Source organism: Thalassophryne amazonica, chromosome 1 (genome assembly GCF_902500255.1).
Source record: "Thalassophryne amazonica chromosome 1, fThaAma1.1, whole genome shotgun sequence".
Lineage (NCBI taxonomy): Eukaryota > Metazoa > Chordata > Actinopteri > Batrachoidiformes > Batrachoididae > Thalassophryne > Thalassophryne amazonica.
The window spans coordinates 24,274,445-24,291,849 of NC_047103.1; the positions used below are offsets into that span (position 1 = coordinate 24,274,445).

General features: G+C 41.6%; 2 protein-coding genes across 3 annotated transcripts in view; both read right to left on the minus strand.

Moving 5' to 3' along the window:
- LOC117507489 overlaps positions 1-8,764 on the minus strand; it is a 75,372-nt gene extending 66,608 nt beyond the window's left edge. For both annotated transcript variants that reach the window (XM_034167367.1, XM_034167374.1), the window contains exons 1-2: positions 8,472-8,764; positions 3,086-3,359 (exon numbers count right to left, since the gene is read on the minus strand). In XM_034167367.1, coding sequence (XP_034023258.1) covers positions 3,086-3,231 — 146 coding nt within the window. In that variant the 5' untranslated portion in view covers positions 3,232-3,359; positions 8,472-8,764. The remainder of the gene's footprint in view (positions 1-3,085; positions 3,360-8,471) is intronic.
- A 540-nt stretch (positions 8,765-9,304) lies between these two features.
- Positions 9,305-16,295, minus strand: otulina (OTU deubiquitinase with linear linkage specificity a). Its single transcript, XM_034167379.1, has 3 exons — positions 16,065-16,295; positions 14,764-14,885; positions 9,305-10,241 (listed from the first exon to the last, which is right to left on the minus strand). Exons 1-3 carry the CDS (start codon positions 16,176-16,178, stop codon positions 9,821-9,823), a joined length of 657 nt encoding a protein of 218 aa, XP_034023270.1. The 5' UTR covers positions 16,179-16,295; the 3' UTR covers positions 9,305-9,820.
- Between the last annotated feature and the right edge of the window lie 1,110 nt (positions 16,296-17,405).

Sequence of the window (17,405 nt, forward strand, 5' to 3'; positions counted from 1 at the left end):
ATGACGAATGAATAAAAACTGTTCATGTGAAGCGGTGGACAACTCTTACAGAAAGAGTCCCATTTAGCGTATTAATCAACAGAAAAGGCAGAAATGGCTTTGATACAGGTTGATGAATAAATTGTGGACATGCTGCTTCTACCTCAGAACCAGTGGCTTCACAATCAACATAAAGAAATTATTATTTTCCCATTACACACCCTCAAAAACAATGTAACGGCCCAACTGCAGTGTAATTTTTTATTATAACAGCATAATGCTGGTGAGAACCCTGGACATAATTTGGAAAGGCACATACCTGTCTACATATAAGGTCCCACAGTTGACAGTGCATGTCAGAACACAAACCAACCATGAAGTCAAACAAACTGTCTGTAGGCCTCAGAGACAGGATTGTCTTGAGGCACAAATCTGGGGAAGAGTACAGAAACATTTCTGTTGATTTGAAGGTCTCAATGTGGACAGTGGCCTCCATCATCTATAAATGGAAGATCTGATGCACCAGGACTCTTCATAGAGCTGGCCGCCGGTCTAAACTGAACGATCGGGGGAGAAGGGCCTTAGTCAGGGAGGTGAACGAGAACCCAATGGTCACTCTGTCAGAGATCCAACATTCCTCTGTGGAGAGAGGAGAACCTTCCAGAAGGACAACCATCTCTGCAGCAATCCACCAATCAAGGCTGTATGGTAAAGTGGCCAGACGGAAGCCACTCCTTAGTAAAAGGCACATGGCAGCCCACCTGGAGTTTGCCGAAAAGCACGTGAAGGATTCTCAGACCATGAGAAACAAAATTCTCTGATCTAATGAGACAAAGATCGAACTCTTTGGTGTGAATGCCAGGTGTCATGTTTGGAGGAAACCAGGCACTATCCCTACAGTGAAGCATGGTGGTGGCAGCATCATGCTGTGGGGATGTTTTTCAGCAGCAGGAACTGGGAGACTAGTCAGGATTGAGGGAAAGATGAATGCAGCAATGTACAGAGACATCCTGGATGAAAACCTGCTCCAGAGTGCTCTTGACCTCAGACTGGGGCAACTGCTCATCTTTCAGCGGGACAATGACCCTAAACACACAGCAAAGATATCAAAGGAGTGGCTTCAGGACAACTCTGTGAAAGTACATGAGTGGTCCAGCCAGAGCCCAGACCTGAATCCAATTGAACATCTCTGGAAAGCTCTGAAAACGGCTGTGCACCAATGCTCTCCATCCAACCTGATGGAGCTTGAGAAGTGCTGCAAAGAGGAATGGACAAAACTGACCAAAGATAGGTGCACCAAGCTTGTGGCATCATATTCAAGACTTGAGGTTGTAATTGCTGCCAAAGGTGTGTCAACAAAGAATTGAGCAAAGGGTTTGAATCCTTATGTACTTGTGATTTCTTAGCGGTTTTTTTTTTAATAAATTTGGGAAGAAAAAAAAAACAAAACCTTATTTTCATATCATAATGGGGTGTTGCAAGTAAAATTTGAGGGGAAAAATTTAATTTAGACCATTTTGGAATAAGGCTGTAATATAACAAAATGTGGAACAAGTGACACGCTGTGAATACTTTCTGGATCCACTGCAAATGAACTCCAAGACACATACATTGACTTGGAAAGGTTCATGCATCCAGCCTGGCTTTCTTAAAAACAAAATTAAACTGCCTTTCAAAGTGACAGATTTACAAAGTTGAAAGAGGTTATGTTTTCACATGTTTGTTTGTTCGTTTGTGAACAGCCTGGAGCCCACTATGTTTAATATATCATTATGAAATTTTTACTGAAGATTCATATCCTGATAAACAAGAACTGATTTAATTTTCAAGGTCATAGGTCAAATGGCAGTGTCATGGAAATCCCTATCTTTAACACTGAACAAATTTACAAAAGATCACACTTCTTTCATATTTGAGAAGGTTATGTAGGATGGTATCCTTTGTCAACTGACAAAGTTTGATCCAAACTGTGGATACTGTGGACATTTGAATTTAACGTTGAAAAACCCATCTGGTGTACATTTTGCATTATATGTCAATCAGGTGTATTCAGGATTTAATTATAACTGCAAGATAGGGAGCTTTTGATTTTTTCTGCAATGAGAAAATAATAATAATAGTTTGAAAGATGTGTCACCTACAACTCAGTATCCACAAATGTAATTTGTTTGAGATCCCAGTAACGATTTAAGGAGGACGCGCTGACATATTTGTGGACATGATCAAAGAACAATTTTCAAGTTGCACCGCCATCTTGAAATTGAGACTTCCGGTTAGTGAGCCTCTCGCTCCTGCGTTTGGTGTCATTAGAAACAACAGCTTCTTATGACGCCTCACTGAGCGGCTAACCGATCGGATGTTATGACGCAACTTGAAAATCCCCTATTAGCCACAGTACTGTTTAGAAGTTTGGAAACACCAGACTTTTTTATTTCTAGAAAATGGTCCGACAACGAGAAAATAAAGTCTTCAAACAAAACCCTGACATTGAAGACCTTTGGAAATACCCAACACATGGTTTAGCATTTAAAAAAATATGCATATTGAAATTTAAGTTGTAAAAAGAGATTAATACACAATCTATAAATGATGTGTTTAGTCATTTGGTATAGTCACAAAGAAACATTTCAATATGGAATTGTAGACTCAAAATGCATTCCAATTTATTTACAAGCATTTGAATGCTAGCATCCGTTTTAAAATCTTCAACTTATTATTATTATTGAGTGTGATAATAAAGAGATGCTAGTACTCCTGGGCCCAGTTTCATAAAGCTGTCCAATCTTTTAGTGTATTAAAGTTAGTTGACTAAGGTTAGTCGCACAACATTATCAGTCTAATCTCCGTTTCACATCAACAGCTAAATTTGTAGATGAGCCGTCTTATGTTAGACGACAGTTTTGATGGTCATAGCAGCCTCGCAAATGCCGTTGCCAAGAAACACCTCCAATGCAATTCATCAACTAAGTGAGTATAGTTGATGAAAAAAAATTAGACTGCTTTATGAAATCGGGCCCTGGAACATTTTGGAGATCCCCAGTCTTCTCTCACTCATGCACATGCGCACACACGCATGCACGCACACACACAGGAAACGCCACCACACCTTATCTTTTCATCTGCTTCAGGACTGGACTGGAAATCACTCTCAACAGCTGTGGGCCCTGTGGTCTTTGAGTTATGATTCAGGAGAACGCCTGTTTCCTCCCTACTAGGACAAGGACTTGTAGAGGGACAGCAAATGTTCCCCATCTGCTACCTCAGCATGGGAGGTCAGGTTTCAGGTTGAACGTGACCTCTGGCCCAACACACCCACATGCAACCTGATGAACGGCTGAAGTCCGAATCTTCAGTCCATGGTGAAGAAGGTCAAGCTGATTCTGTAGCCAGAAAACAGTCACAGTCACATCTCAAAGTGTTGACAGACAAAAACCAAAATAAAGGAATTCCCTAAATGAAAGATTGACTCACCCCGTCCTGTGGCATTTTCAACTACATTTTAACATTTAATGTGATTTGTGTCCTTAATAATATAATCACTCAGTTTTAATATGCCCTGGATGAAGGAGTCAGCCATCATAAGTGTTTCTGTAATATGGTGAAAAATTAAATGTACATTGAAAATAACTTCTCAGCAGATACAGTCAAGTTTCTGGGACATTGGCATTTGAGCTCAAGACACACCTGATAATAGCTTATGGAGTCAAGAAGGTCCCCGCACATCGGTGTTTGGCAATACCAGTACCTCTGCCAGAGAACAAAGGTCCAAGTCTTTAAGGTCCTGGTGCTCCCTGTCTTAGTGCATAGTTGTGAGAGATGGACGCCAATAATCAGTGACCTAAAGCAAGAAGGGTTTAATTTATGTCCAGTGAAAATAAAGGCCATTCCTTCTTCATCCAGTCACTGCTTTAGGAAATTTGTCCTCTGTATTTAACCCATCCTAGTTACAGTTAGACACAATCCAACCATTGGTAGCAGTGAAAACTAGCAGTCCAGTGCCCAGGGGCCAACTCCAAATATAAAGACGCTTCCTTGGTCAAGGCCCAGGGCAGAGAAAGGAGCAGACCCCATTGTGCATGTTTTTGATGGTGAGAGGAAACCCATAGAGACACAGGGAGAACATACAAACTCCACCAAAAAAAAAAAGAAAAAAAAAAAAAGGAACTGGGTATGGGTAGAATCAAACCCCAGACATTCATCCTATGATGCAACAGTGCTAACCATTGGGGACTATGCTGCCTTTTTTTTGTCATTGGTACCATGTCTTTCTGAAGAGTCCTTAGACTTCTCTAGAATAACTTGGTGTCAAACAGGCAGCTCTCAGTGAGATTCAGATGAAGCACACTACTTGCATTGTGAGGGAACATCAAGTGTGACACTATGACCACAAAGGACATGTCCTTGGACATGATTCAGTGTCCAGGTACCTCAGCACTGAGGACCCCTGCAACTGGAAAAAGCCAAGGAGATGCGCACATATCACTGGGCAGCAGCAGATAGATGGCTACTCCAAGGAGGTGGGGATAAACCAGTTGCTCACCTAAACAGTCATCAACCAGGAAGGTTCTGTAGTGTGGTAGATGCTGCAACAGGCAGAACTAGGGGCTGCTACCAGACCAGCTATTATAATGTGCATTCATGCTACAAAGAAATGGAATAAACTTAACCTATTTCCTGGGTACGCAGGAAAGCTTATCGCCAGAAATTCAGGAATTTTGAGAAAAATGAAGGTCAAACTCACGTGGAATTTGTTAGAGATTTAACCTGTCAATTTAATTGTTGGTGTTCTGCTTTGAATATTGACACTTTTGAGGGTTTGTCAGAGTTGATGATCTTGGAGCAGTTTAAGAACTGTATTCCTCAGCATGTAGCTACTTATGTTACTGAACAGAAACCCAGCACCGCTCTGAAGGCAGCTGAGCTGGCAGATGACTTTGTCCTGACTCTCAAGGGGGCTGTGGGTGAAATTTTTCCATCTAAGACCAAGCCTATAGTCAGTGAAAGTCGCTCCTACTCGCAGACCTTTGCGCAGGGTCGCTCTGCTTCATTCAGAGGGCACTCTAGCAGGTGTAATTACTGTCAGGCAACGGGCCACTGGAAGTCTCAGTGTCCTGTGCTCAAGTCTAAAAGCAGGCGTAAAATGTACGTCCCTTCAGCTCCTGCTCTGTCAGCTTCAAATAATAAGTCCAGGAAAAAGTTCAATAAAGCTTTTGCTCCTTTCATCCATGATGCGTATGTGTCCATTGTGGGGAGCGAGCAGCGTGTTCATATTAAGATGCTGCGTGACACAGGGACTAAACACTCGTTTATAGTGGCTTCTGTGCTTCCATTCTCCTCTGCTACAGAAACGGGTGACTCTGTCCTTATGCATAGGATGGAGCTGGGTGTGGTCTCCGTGCCGAGGCACACAATTATGTTAGAATGTGGGTTTATTAATGGTCTGGTGATTGTAGGCGTGCGCCCCGCTCTGCCACTTCCTGGGGTTTCATTGATTTTAGGCAATGATTTGGTTGGCAGTGCGGTGTGGCCGAGGTCTCCTTTGCTCGTGGTGACCCCTGAGCCACGCTCGTCGTCTCTGCTTGAAGAGCAGTGTTCAGAGGTGTTTCCGGCTTGTGTCGTGACGCGCGCTCAATTTCGTGCGTCTGAGTCGGATGTGCTTGAGAGCTCAGTCTTGTTGCCCGAGCTCCCCGCATCTGTCTCTGTGAAGGAATGGAGTTAGCATCAAAAGTCTGATCCAACTCTTTCAGTTTTGTTTGAAAATGTTCTTCCAGGTAACAAGGTACGGAGTGCTGCTCATGGGTACTTCATGCAGGAGGGTCTGTTGGTGCGCAAGTGGGTCCCATGTCATGGTGACTTCGTTGGTGAGCCCATTTTGTTCCTGAGATGTTTCGTGATGTGCTCTGAGTTGCCCATGATGACTCTGGTCACTTAGGTGTGAAAAATACGTTGAAAGTGCTGTTTCTACAGGCGTTCAGTTTAGACATTCATCATATTAAAGGTTCTGATAACTTGGCTGATGCTTTGTCACGTGCGCCAGTTTAAAAAAGGAAAAAGCAAAGTTGCTTTAATTTTTGTGCCTGTCTCTCTTCTGCCTCTCCCCAGTTTCAGGCGCCGGAACTCTGGAGGTGCAGCAGAGGACGTGTGCTAAGCTTGTGACTTTACCAATTGGTGTCATCTTTAGCCTTGTATAGTTAAGTGTAATTTGATTCCTTGTAAATGGTAGAATTTCTCTTGTTTGATAATGGAAGAAAAAACTTAGTCCTACCAGATTTTAAAGTAGTTTGTAAAGAAAAAAAAGTATAGCTGAATATAGGTAAGCTGTAAATGTAATTTTGGTGCAACAAAAAAATATAATGTAGTACTACTAACAAAAAAGAAAAAATTGTGCTATTTGCAATTGGTTTGGAAAGTCCTTAGGTGGACTTCCCTTTTGAAGGGGGAGGGTGTGACAGCCCTGCTGTCTTGTTACAGGGCGGGCCCATAATCAGGGGCACCTGGGCCCGGTGTCCCTGTCTCTTATTTAAGTAGGCCCAACTAATTCATTTTGTTCTCTCCCTCTTTTTAGGACGTCTCGCTGCGCCGACCGGTAACAGAGCGCCTTTTTGCACAGCTGCACATCTTTGCACCTTTTAATTTATTGACTTAAACTATTGTAAATAAATACTTCTATTTGTCTAACCCTCTCGTTTGTGTCTCCTCCTTGTCACTGTCCTGAGCCACGGGCACGTGACAGTGGTATAAAAGAGGATTTTCTTAAAAAGAACCTGAAAATTTAACTACAAAATGCCAGAAGGTACATGTGAGACGCAAGCCTTGTTATGATGTGCTTTAGTGAAAGAAAATCCTTCTTCGCTCCATGAAGCTAAGACTATGTCAAGTTTTGAGCGCAGGTGTAGGTCACGTGATCATCAGGTTACGTGTCTTTGCCCTGTATTTGCTTTTGATACGTAGATTCCTAAACTACGTTAATCACTAACTCCTAAACTTACCCAGGCTGCACTACGTACCAAGATAAGATTCTACTTTATTTAGTGCAGCGGATAACTGAAAAAAATGCTTCAAATGGTGATGCAAGCACCAAATCTGGCACACATACTACTTAGACATTACTCTTTTAAAAATGCTGGGTACCCACGTAAACGTTCAATAGGTGGCCAAGAAGGTGTCAATTGAAGTATTACACAGGGGTCAAAATTTAAAAATGCTCCAATCATATTGAAAGGTATTCCATATTATTTGTCTGATCATGAAGATTCCAAAAAGGTATAGTTTGGACTATCTGTGAATGAATGGTCTGGAGTTATGGGGTAAAAACAGCAAGAACACTGAAAAAGGTCAATTTCAGTTTGTACAGTGGTCAAAAGTTAAAGTTGCTCCAATTTTGGTAAAAAGTGGCGCAAATTACTGGTTGAGCTAATAAGATTAATAAATGGAATAGTTTTGACTGTTGCGTGCTTGGTTTGCAAAGTAAAGGTTAAACAATATCAGCACCCACTGGATTCTATGACATGTGACAAATGCTACCCTGTAACATGATGCAAACTATTCCTTTTTAAAACCGTATTCACCCAACTAATTTGCATCACTTTTTACCAAAATTGGAGCAACTTTAACTTTTGACCCCTGTACAAATTGACCTTTGTCACTGTTCTTGCTGTTTTTACCCCATAACTCAAACATTCATTCAGATAGTCCAAACTATACCTTTTTGGAATCTTTATGATCAGACAAATATGGAATACCTTTCAATATGATTGGAGCATTTTAAAATTTTGACCCCTGTGTAATACTTCAATTGACCCCTTCTTGGCCGCCTACTGAAAGTTCACGTGGGTACCCGGCATTTTTAAGAGTAATGTCTAAGGAGTATGTGTGCCAAATTTGGTGCTTGCATCACCATTTAAAGCAGACCTGGGCAAACTGCGGCCCGGGGGCCACATGCGGCCCTTTGCATGTCTCTGTCCGGCCCTCATGAGGTCTGTGATTATTATTACATATATTAAAAATGTCAAGCTTGTGTGTTGCAAATCATTAGAGAGGTTTATTTTGGTATATTTAAATATTTACATATTATTACAATAATAAAAATGACCTATAACGGCTATTAAATAGGTACTTTTTTGTAAAATTTGTAATGGGAGACAGCCGAGTTATCGATGGTGTGGCCCTGGGACATAATTCAGGTTCCCTATGTGGCCCCTTGTAAAAATTAATTGCCCACCCCTGATTTAAAGGATCCCTCAGTAAATATTCACTTATCTGCTGCACTACTTGTAACTAATTGACAAATAAGATAATCACTATCGGGACTGCTTCACCTCCAAATGTTACATAAACATCATACCTAATATTTTATTTTCTTTATATTTCTACGGCTTAGATTCATATCGTAATGCAAGAGAAAAAAAATGAAACTAACACCAAGCCTCGTTACAAGGAAGCAACAGAACATTTACGTAATATTACCAAAATAAGAGGAAATAAAACAGTACCTGCAATGAGGATTTGAATGGACACAACCCGCCGCAGACAAAAATCAACTTTCGGTTCGCTCGAAAACAGGCTAAAGTTGGCTAGCCAAGCTAGCTACAATAAAGTTAAACACACAAACACACACTGTTAAACAGTAGTCGTCGTTCATTACAACCACCGCAGCCACAGCGGCTGCTTTCGATATCGCTTCTCCCTTCGACGTTTCACTCGACACAACGCGCAAAAATCATTTTAATCGGAACATCTGTAGGACTGCAAAAGCAGCGCAGCGGTGTCAGCGCTCGACGCGTGACGTCATGTTCACCGATAGCTGTGCTGCGTTCACAGCATCCTCGAAAAATAAAGTTCAATACAGTAAACTGTTCCTATTTAGTAATTGTAAACACACACACGTCTGAAAGATTTTTTTCTTTTATGAATATCATTAAGTGTTTTTTTGGACAATAGACACATTTTCATTAGAGAACGGTAATATGTTTTCCTTATATCACAAAGGGTAAAAAAGTTAGAAAAAGTGAAGTTTACCCTCATCTATTTTCTAGTTGAGGTAATTGCTAGTTAAGAACAATTCAGGCACACAAAATTAGTGTTTGAATGTGATGAATTTGACTTGTGTTTTAAACATTTTATAATAATGACCTTGTGGATTTCTGTTGTTGAACCATGCTTTTGATTGCTTCCAAAGCACCAAATGTGTTTTTAATCAATATTGGTAAAAAATCATGGTACACCTTTTGAGTTCCAGAGAAATTAAGACAAGGAAAATACATAACAAACCCAGATTTATTTTTGAAAATCCATTATCTTATACAACAGCAAAAATACCACCTTATTTTACATATTCTAAATCAAAGCAGTTTCATCGTGTGTGTGAAGGTTCACTTAAACCTCTTCTGTTAGACAGTTGTGAATCAAGTTTACATCCACTAAATTTCTTCTATATTGCACATACTGTACTCCATTGCATCAAATAATGTCAAATCAATTATAATGCCTACTTTATTTCCATATAAAGGAAAAGTCACAAGACAGATTTATTTAGGGTTTTTCTTCAGGATATCTGCTTTTCAGTAGCTCATCAGTTTACTTACATGAATGAGTAAAAGAGATTCCAGAAACTGACAGTTACCACCAGTATTTGTAACAGCTTCGAACAACTAATCAGCATAATTAAACTGTGGGACCTTTGGCTGTGTTTATATCTGCAGAACCAGTGACATAATTGTCTTGCCAAATGTATCCTTTGATAAAACAATCTTTGCAGTTGGGGAAAACTGAGTTTGAAAGTTTTTAGCCAAGGTGTATGTAACCTTATGCCCACAAATGTTAGGTCCCTGACCAGGAGTTATTACATGTCCTTCAGCTCCTGTATGTGCCCGATCAGCTCTTGTGGCAGTCCAAGCTCTAAAACTACATCCATGCTGCGCTGCAGGAGGTGGTGCAGACTTGCAGCTGAAGTGGAAGAACAGTCAGTGGAACCTGAACATAGCCTCTGTGGCTGATGAGCGTCCAAATCCATTTCTTCTCTTTTCTTGCAACAGTTGTCCTCTCTGCATACCTCTCCACAACAGCCAGAATCTCCCTGGTGCACCTGCAAGTCCTCCATGCTCTCAGAGATGTCACTTACACTAGGGGGTGGGTTCTCTAGAACCTTCCTCATATCATCCAGGGTTGTGTCTTCAAAATGTGTAACCTGCTGCAAAAGGTCAGTCACAGAAGCGGGGATGGGGTTTTCCGGATGATGGATGTGGTACCGGCACCATATGGCACTGCAATGTGAAGCAAAAAAGAGAAAAGAGGCTTTAATAATGACATATTCTAAAACAAACAAACAAACAAACAAAAACAGAGATTCTGGATGGTTCTGAGCAAGAATGAGGTTGATTGAATAAACATGTAAAGCCTGCTCAATAATGAACCCACCCCATCAACCCCCACTGCCTCTATTCAAAAACTAACAATGGTAGTATAGTTCATACATCAACTTGGACACTTGCAAATACACATTCACAAAGAATCAACTGTGTCAAGAATAATGATTAAAAAGCAGCCAGACCAGCACAGTGACAGGAGCTGGTTCACTGCATCCACCACACCAGAAAACCGGCTCAAAACCTGGATGGCAACCACCAAGGCAAAGCACCAGTTAAACCCCACCTCTTTAAAATAACACTATATGGCACAGTCAGTTAAAACATGCCTTCTCCAGCCACCGGAGTCCTCAACACTCAGACACTTGTGCACTGGAGCAAGTCCATAGAAACATGCCACATGTCCACAATGTCGTATAGCTAACATTCCCTCACAATGAAAGTGATACTCTTCATCTGAGTCTTCCCAAGTAACTGTTCATTTGACACAATGCAATACCAGCTGGGCCCAAGGATTCTCCAAAGAGACCTACTGCAAAACCAGTCATCACCTTAGGTCACTGGTTAGCGTCCAAGTTTCACAACCATACAGTAGGCCAAGAGGCACAGGACCCTAAGCACTTGGCCCTTCGTTCTTCTGCAAGGGTAACAGCATTGCCAAATATCTCTGCTCAGGGACCTCATGACTCCATAAGCTATTCCAAAACATCTCTCCATCTCAAAGACTGAGGTCCCATAGACAAGATAATTGAGTCTCAACAGGTTTGACACTTTGCTGCACACGATAACATACATGCATATGCACACACACAAATTTAGATCTTAGTCTATAGCAAAATAAAACAAGAATATCCAAAATCTACACAACTGAAAAGTTACAACAACATACTGAAATTGACAATAAAAATTTCTGGGCAGCAGAGTGGCTTTGTGGTTAACACTGCTGCCTCACAGCAAGAAGGTTCTGGGTTTGCTTCCAAACTGGTCCTTTCTGTGTGGAGTTTACATGTTGTCCTGTGTTTGTGCGTACGTATGCCCTCCAAGTGCTCTGGTTTCTCACTTCCAAAGGCATGCACGTTAGTTGAACTGGTGACTCTATACTGACCATAGTTGTAGTAAGAGTGTGACCGTGTCTCTGTCTATACGTGTCAGCCCTGTGATAGAATGGTGGCCTGTGAAGCGTGTAACCCGCCTCCCTGCCTCTTGTTCAATGACCAATGGGATAGGCTCCAGCCCCCCACCGTAACACTTCACTGGAATAAGTGGGTTCTGAAAATGGATGGATAGATGATATTTTCTACATCAGTATGCCTCAATGTTTGACTCATAAGCATAATACGAGTCACCAGTCAGGTAGATTACATGCAGTGGTGGGCACAGCTAACCAAAAAGTTAGCTTTGATAACCGCTCATTCATTAACTGAAAAGTTAACTTTTCTAATGAGAAACCAATAAACTGATAAAAAAAAAATAATAATAATTTAATTGAATAATTTAAGCCACAGCTAACCAGCTACTGACAAACCAGTTTTGAGTTTAAGCACCGCCGATGCTTCTGAGTAGAATCAAAGTGATCTCAAACCTAACAATGGGTCAGAGGTACTGTCTTTGTGTGCCCTGCCCAGTGCTGTAAGGAAAAGTCATTTACATTCACAGCATACAGAGCCCCTGACGTTTGGCAAAAGACATAAAGAGCAAAAGAGGTTTGACTTATGGTTTGATTTAAAAACCAAACTAATTCCGGACAGTTTATCGATATTAATGTTAACTCTGTCATTTTTACAAAGTGAAAATATCACAAATATCTTTTAGTTTTAAAGTAAAGCACTGATTCTGAAAGTTTGAGCATTAAAACATCACAAATGCCAAAAGGCATTATGGAAAAATGAGCCTCTTCATCACTGATTGATTTAATTTATTTGTAAAAAAAACCAACACAATTACTGTAACACGTGTGTTGGGTTTTTACAAATAAATGTGTATTTATAAAAATGTAGTTTTTTTTCATTTGTAAAAAAAGACATTTGCAAAACTGAAAATTCTGTGATTCAGGCAGCAACCATGTGACAGTTGGATGCTATTAGATGGCAGTGTTCTATGCATTATGGATCACAATGCATATGCATTGTGGGTCACAATGCATAGAACAACGCCATCTACTGGATGGAAGTGTAAATGGCATCCAACTGTCACATGGTCGCCGTTCGGTGCACTGCCTGAATGATTTTGTAGCAGCCAGGCAACCAGGCCCCTTTTGCTGAGGTAGGGTTGCACTCAGCTCCTCACAGCTGCCTGACTGCTGCCGAACACATAACAGATAGGAACGAACAAGTGTGATTTTAGGGTTTGCAAATGTTTTTGACTGTTTGGCTTTACTTACTATACCAGCAAAAAAAAAAAAAAAAAACGTTAGCAAACTAGACATTAGTAAAACAAAATTTATCGAAAGCTAATTGGTCCGCTGATGGTTTTTGAAGTCAGATGAAAAGCTAATCCACATCCATCCAGCATGTGGAGGGGCATCAAATGCATCACAGACTACAAAAACAATGTAGCACAGTGCTCTGCAGACCCAGCGCTCCCGGACACTCTGAATGCCTTTTATGTGTGTTTTGAGGCGTCCCACACCACCACCCTCTCCCGAGTCCCTCCCTCCCCCAAAGACCCCCCCAGTCAGCACCATCACTACAGCTGAGGTGAGGAACGTGCTGCAGAGGATCAACCCCCGAAAGACCCCGGGCCCTGACAGAATACCAGGGAGGGTCCTTAAAGACTGTGCACACCAGCTGTCTGAGGTTCTGGCGGATATATTCAACACCTCTCTGTCCCAAGCCAGAGTTCTGCCATGCCTCAAGACATCAAGGATAATTCCTGTGCCAGAGACCTCTGCACCATCCTGCCTCAACGATTACAGGCCAGTTGCACTCACCCCCATCACCACAAAGTGCTTTGAGAGGTTGGTGATGAGGCGCCTGAAGCAGACTATTGATGTGACTGTAGATGAGCACCAGTACGTGTACAGGCAAAACCAGTCCACAGCTGATGCCATCTCCACCGTGGTGCATCAGGCCCTCTCCCACACAGAGAACAAGGACTCCTATGAAAGGCTGCTGTTCCTGGCCTTCACTTCTGTGTTCAACACCATCATCCCGCAGAAACTGGTTTCCAAACTGGCTGAACTAAGAGGCCCCTCAGCACTGTGCAACTGGATCCTGGACTTCCTGACTGGGAGCCATAGAGTGTCAGGATCAACACCACCTCATCCTGAACACTGGCTCACCTCAGGGTTGTGTGCTCAGTCCACTTTTGTACACACTGATGACCTTCGACTGCAGAGCCCAGCACAAGAATAATCTTCTTGTTAAGTTTGCAGACGATACAGCAGTGATTGGGCTCATTAGCCAAGGGGACGAGACAGCGTCCAGGCGAGAAGTGAAGAACCTGACACGGTGGTGCGGAGACAACAACCTCATCCTCAACACCCAGAAGAACAAGGAGATAGTTGCTGACTTCCGCAGGTCAGCCCCCACCACCCCCTCCCCCCTCTACATCAACGGAGCAGCAGTGAAGATCGTCTCCTCCATCAGGTATCTTGGCGTCCACCTCTCCAACACTCTCACCTGGCACACCAACACCACGGCTGTCATCAAGAAAGCCCACCAACGTCTCTATTTTTTGAGGAAATTAGGAAGGACCGGACTGAACACTGAGGTACTCAGGGCCTTCTACAGCTGTGCAGTGGAGAGTGTCCTGTCCTGCTGCCTCCCTGTGTGGTATGGTGGCTGCACGGTGGCGGAGAAGAAAGCGCTGCAGCGGGTGGTGAAGTCTGCACAGAGGACCATCGGATGCAGCTTACCACCCATTGGGGACATCTACATCTCCAGATGTAGCGACAAAGCCACATGCATCCTCCGAGACTCCACCCACCCTGCGCACAGTCTGTTCACACCCCTTTCCTCTGGAAGGAGGCTGTGCAGCATCCGGGCAAAAACATCCAGACTGAAAAACAGCTTCTACCCGAATGCTGTCAGACTGTTAAACAGTTCAACATCCACCACCAAACTGTGAACATTGCACTACATGCACATTGTCACCTTCTTAATACTTGAACGCTGCTGCTGCTGCCGACCCTGTGCCTTGTATATATATTCTATGGCCACAGGGGTGTGCATATTGCACATCGCAAAAGTTTATTTGGCAAAGGTTTATACAATAGGTTAGGTAAAAAAAAATGTCCCAGTTAACTTACTGCCTGTAAGGGTCGAGTGACAATAAAAGTCACTCAAAAGTGAGTCTGAGTCTAACAAAAAAATTAGCTTCGCTAATTAGCGGTTAGCAGCTTTGCAGAACTGTGCCCACCACTGATTACATGTCTGTATAAATGTGCATATAAACCATCAATAACACAAGCAATGTTTACCTCACAATTCCTTTAAGACGGCCAACAGCCACAGTTCGGGCTGCCCCTTCATGATAACCGAGGTTGAACCCGACCTGCAGTGAGGCCTCCTCTCCGGCATCAACACCGTCTACATACCCGTCCTGTCCAAACACAGACATCTATCAATGTGCAAGCCCTTTATTTTCACCACAACCACAGCTGAAAAAATTAGTCAATCAACAGAAAACTAAATAACATTTTGATAATCAGTTTTTATTTGTTTCATAAAATAAGTCAATTTTGATGTTTCAGCTTCATAAACGTGTGCATTCTTATGCTTAGTGGAGATAAACTGGTTCTAAACTGTTGTACTCCAAGATTTAAATAGTTATTAAACCTTTCTCACTCATTTGAAAATGTGTGAAGATGTTTTTTTCCAAGACAAAACAAGAAGACAAGTGGCTTTCATGCAAAGTGATATTTCCTACCTGGTTGACCAAGAACCTTCATTAATTTCAATTTATTTTCATTTACATAGCACCAAATCACAACAAAGCTGTCTCAAGGCGCTTCACACAAGTAAGGTCTAACCTTACTAACCCCTAGAGCAAGCACATGGGTGACAGTAGTAAGGAAAATCTCCCTCTGATGATCTGAGGAAGAAACCTCAAGCAGACCAGACTCAAAGGGGCGACCCTCTGCTTGGACCATGCTACCGACAGAATTTACAAAATTAATATACATATATACATATTTTATATGGTAAAATAGTCTAAACCAACATTAATCTGGCTAAATTTGAGCTCCTGTTTTAAAAAGGTTTTCAAGTGTTTCATCATGAGAACAGAATGATTTAAAGTCTTTTAAATCCAATTTAAACAACCCATTAGTTGTTTTTGAACTGGTTGCTTGAAGAACTGCGAACAAATAATAATAATAATAATAATAATAATAATAAAAATTAAACTATATTGGACATGGAAATTTTATAGATTTTAGAATATTGGTTACAAAAAATAACTGAGCTAAAGATGTCCTTATGCAATGAGCATTTTTATTATGTATGAGATTTTGGAAAATACCAGGAAAACTAAAAAAAAGTCAAGCAAATAATCAATAATGAAAATATATAAAACAACTAATGCTTATCAAGCTACAGCATGGGCTGTTTAGATATTTGAGGTCTGACCTGTGAGAACTATTAAACTACTATTACACATTAATAATAGACGACAGTCATATACTGTTACTATTAATAGGTCCAGAATATGCCTAAATCACCACACTTAAACTGAAACAACTCAGTTTGACTTTTTTGACTGTTGAGATAAATGTTTTACCCGGATTCGTCTCTTCATGTTGGACGTCCACTCATTGTTTTGCACATTGAGCTCATCCGCGTCCTCGTCGAAAACGTCTCCTCCCTCGGAGGAGACACACTTCATCCACGACATTTTGACTCGAAAATAAAACTAGTTTTCTAAACCGCTGTGAATGTTTTCGCCGCATAAAAACCACAGATGAAAGCACCGCTACATCAAGCAAAGGAGACCAGCCGGTCGTATCGGTGACGTCATTATCCTGCGCCCGAATCAGAAACTAAAAAAAAAAAAAGCCAACAAGAACCAGAAAAGAAATGCAATAAAATAAAAATAAAATCAAGATTTTAACCACAGTTTTGTCACAGGAAGTAGATTTTGCTAATATATGTCAATATCAATATTAGGGTTTTTTTTTTATTTTTGTCTCGTGGAACATATTGCATATAGTCTTTTGAACCAGCAGGTGGCGGTAAAGACAAAGAGACAGCTCCATGAGACAGACAGACAGACAGACACACACACACACACACACACTTTGGGTGGTGATGTTTAACGGTTTGTCTTGTTTCTTCGGTCTGTTTTTTTCTTTCCTGCTTTCAGAGCTGAACATTTCTAAATGACTGTATGGAGCAGGTGGCTCTGTGGGATCAGAGTTCACAGGTCTGATTTTGGTTCTTTTCCCGCCCCATATACTGGCTGTTAATGCAGTTCAACTTGTCAGCCACTAGAGGGCAGAATAACTTCGGGTGTCAACGACCTTCTGAGCCCCAAATCAAATGATTTTCTTTCCATCACCAACAAAATAACACATGACGTCGCACACTGCTCAGCGTGGCGCTCTCGTTGGAGCGACATCTCTGCTCTTTTGACCCTGTGGGACAGCTCGCCAGACCGCTTTCGCCTGAACCAGCGCTAAATTTGTCGACATGAGAAGATGCTCCTGGATGAGTGTATTAACTTACGATCATTTAGGTGTAAAAACACACGAGATACACAAGTATTTTATTAACAGACAGAAAAATGCAAAAAATAACTGATTTACAACATAGGTGTCATTTTTTTGTCTATTATTTATTGCTTTTGATGCATCTAAAACCACTCAAAATGACTCAACGCATCGAGTGATAATTTTCAACAGCACCGTCATACAAAAAAATTCTGGGGAGAACCCTGACACATTCTGAAATAAATAATTTACAGTCTTATATTCCGGTGTCGCCGACTGAACGGTCCCCCCTAAAAAGCGTTCTTCACTGCGCATGTGTAATTTCTGTGCATCAGCCACGGTTCACTGATTATCACCTGTTTCTGAATAAAACTGCACTCCAGTCATCATCTATCTCAGCACCAGATATCTGA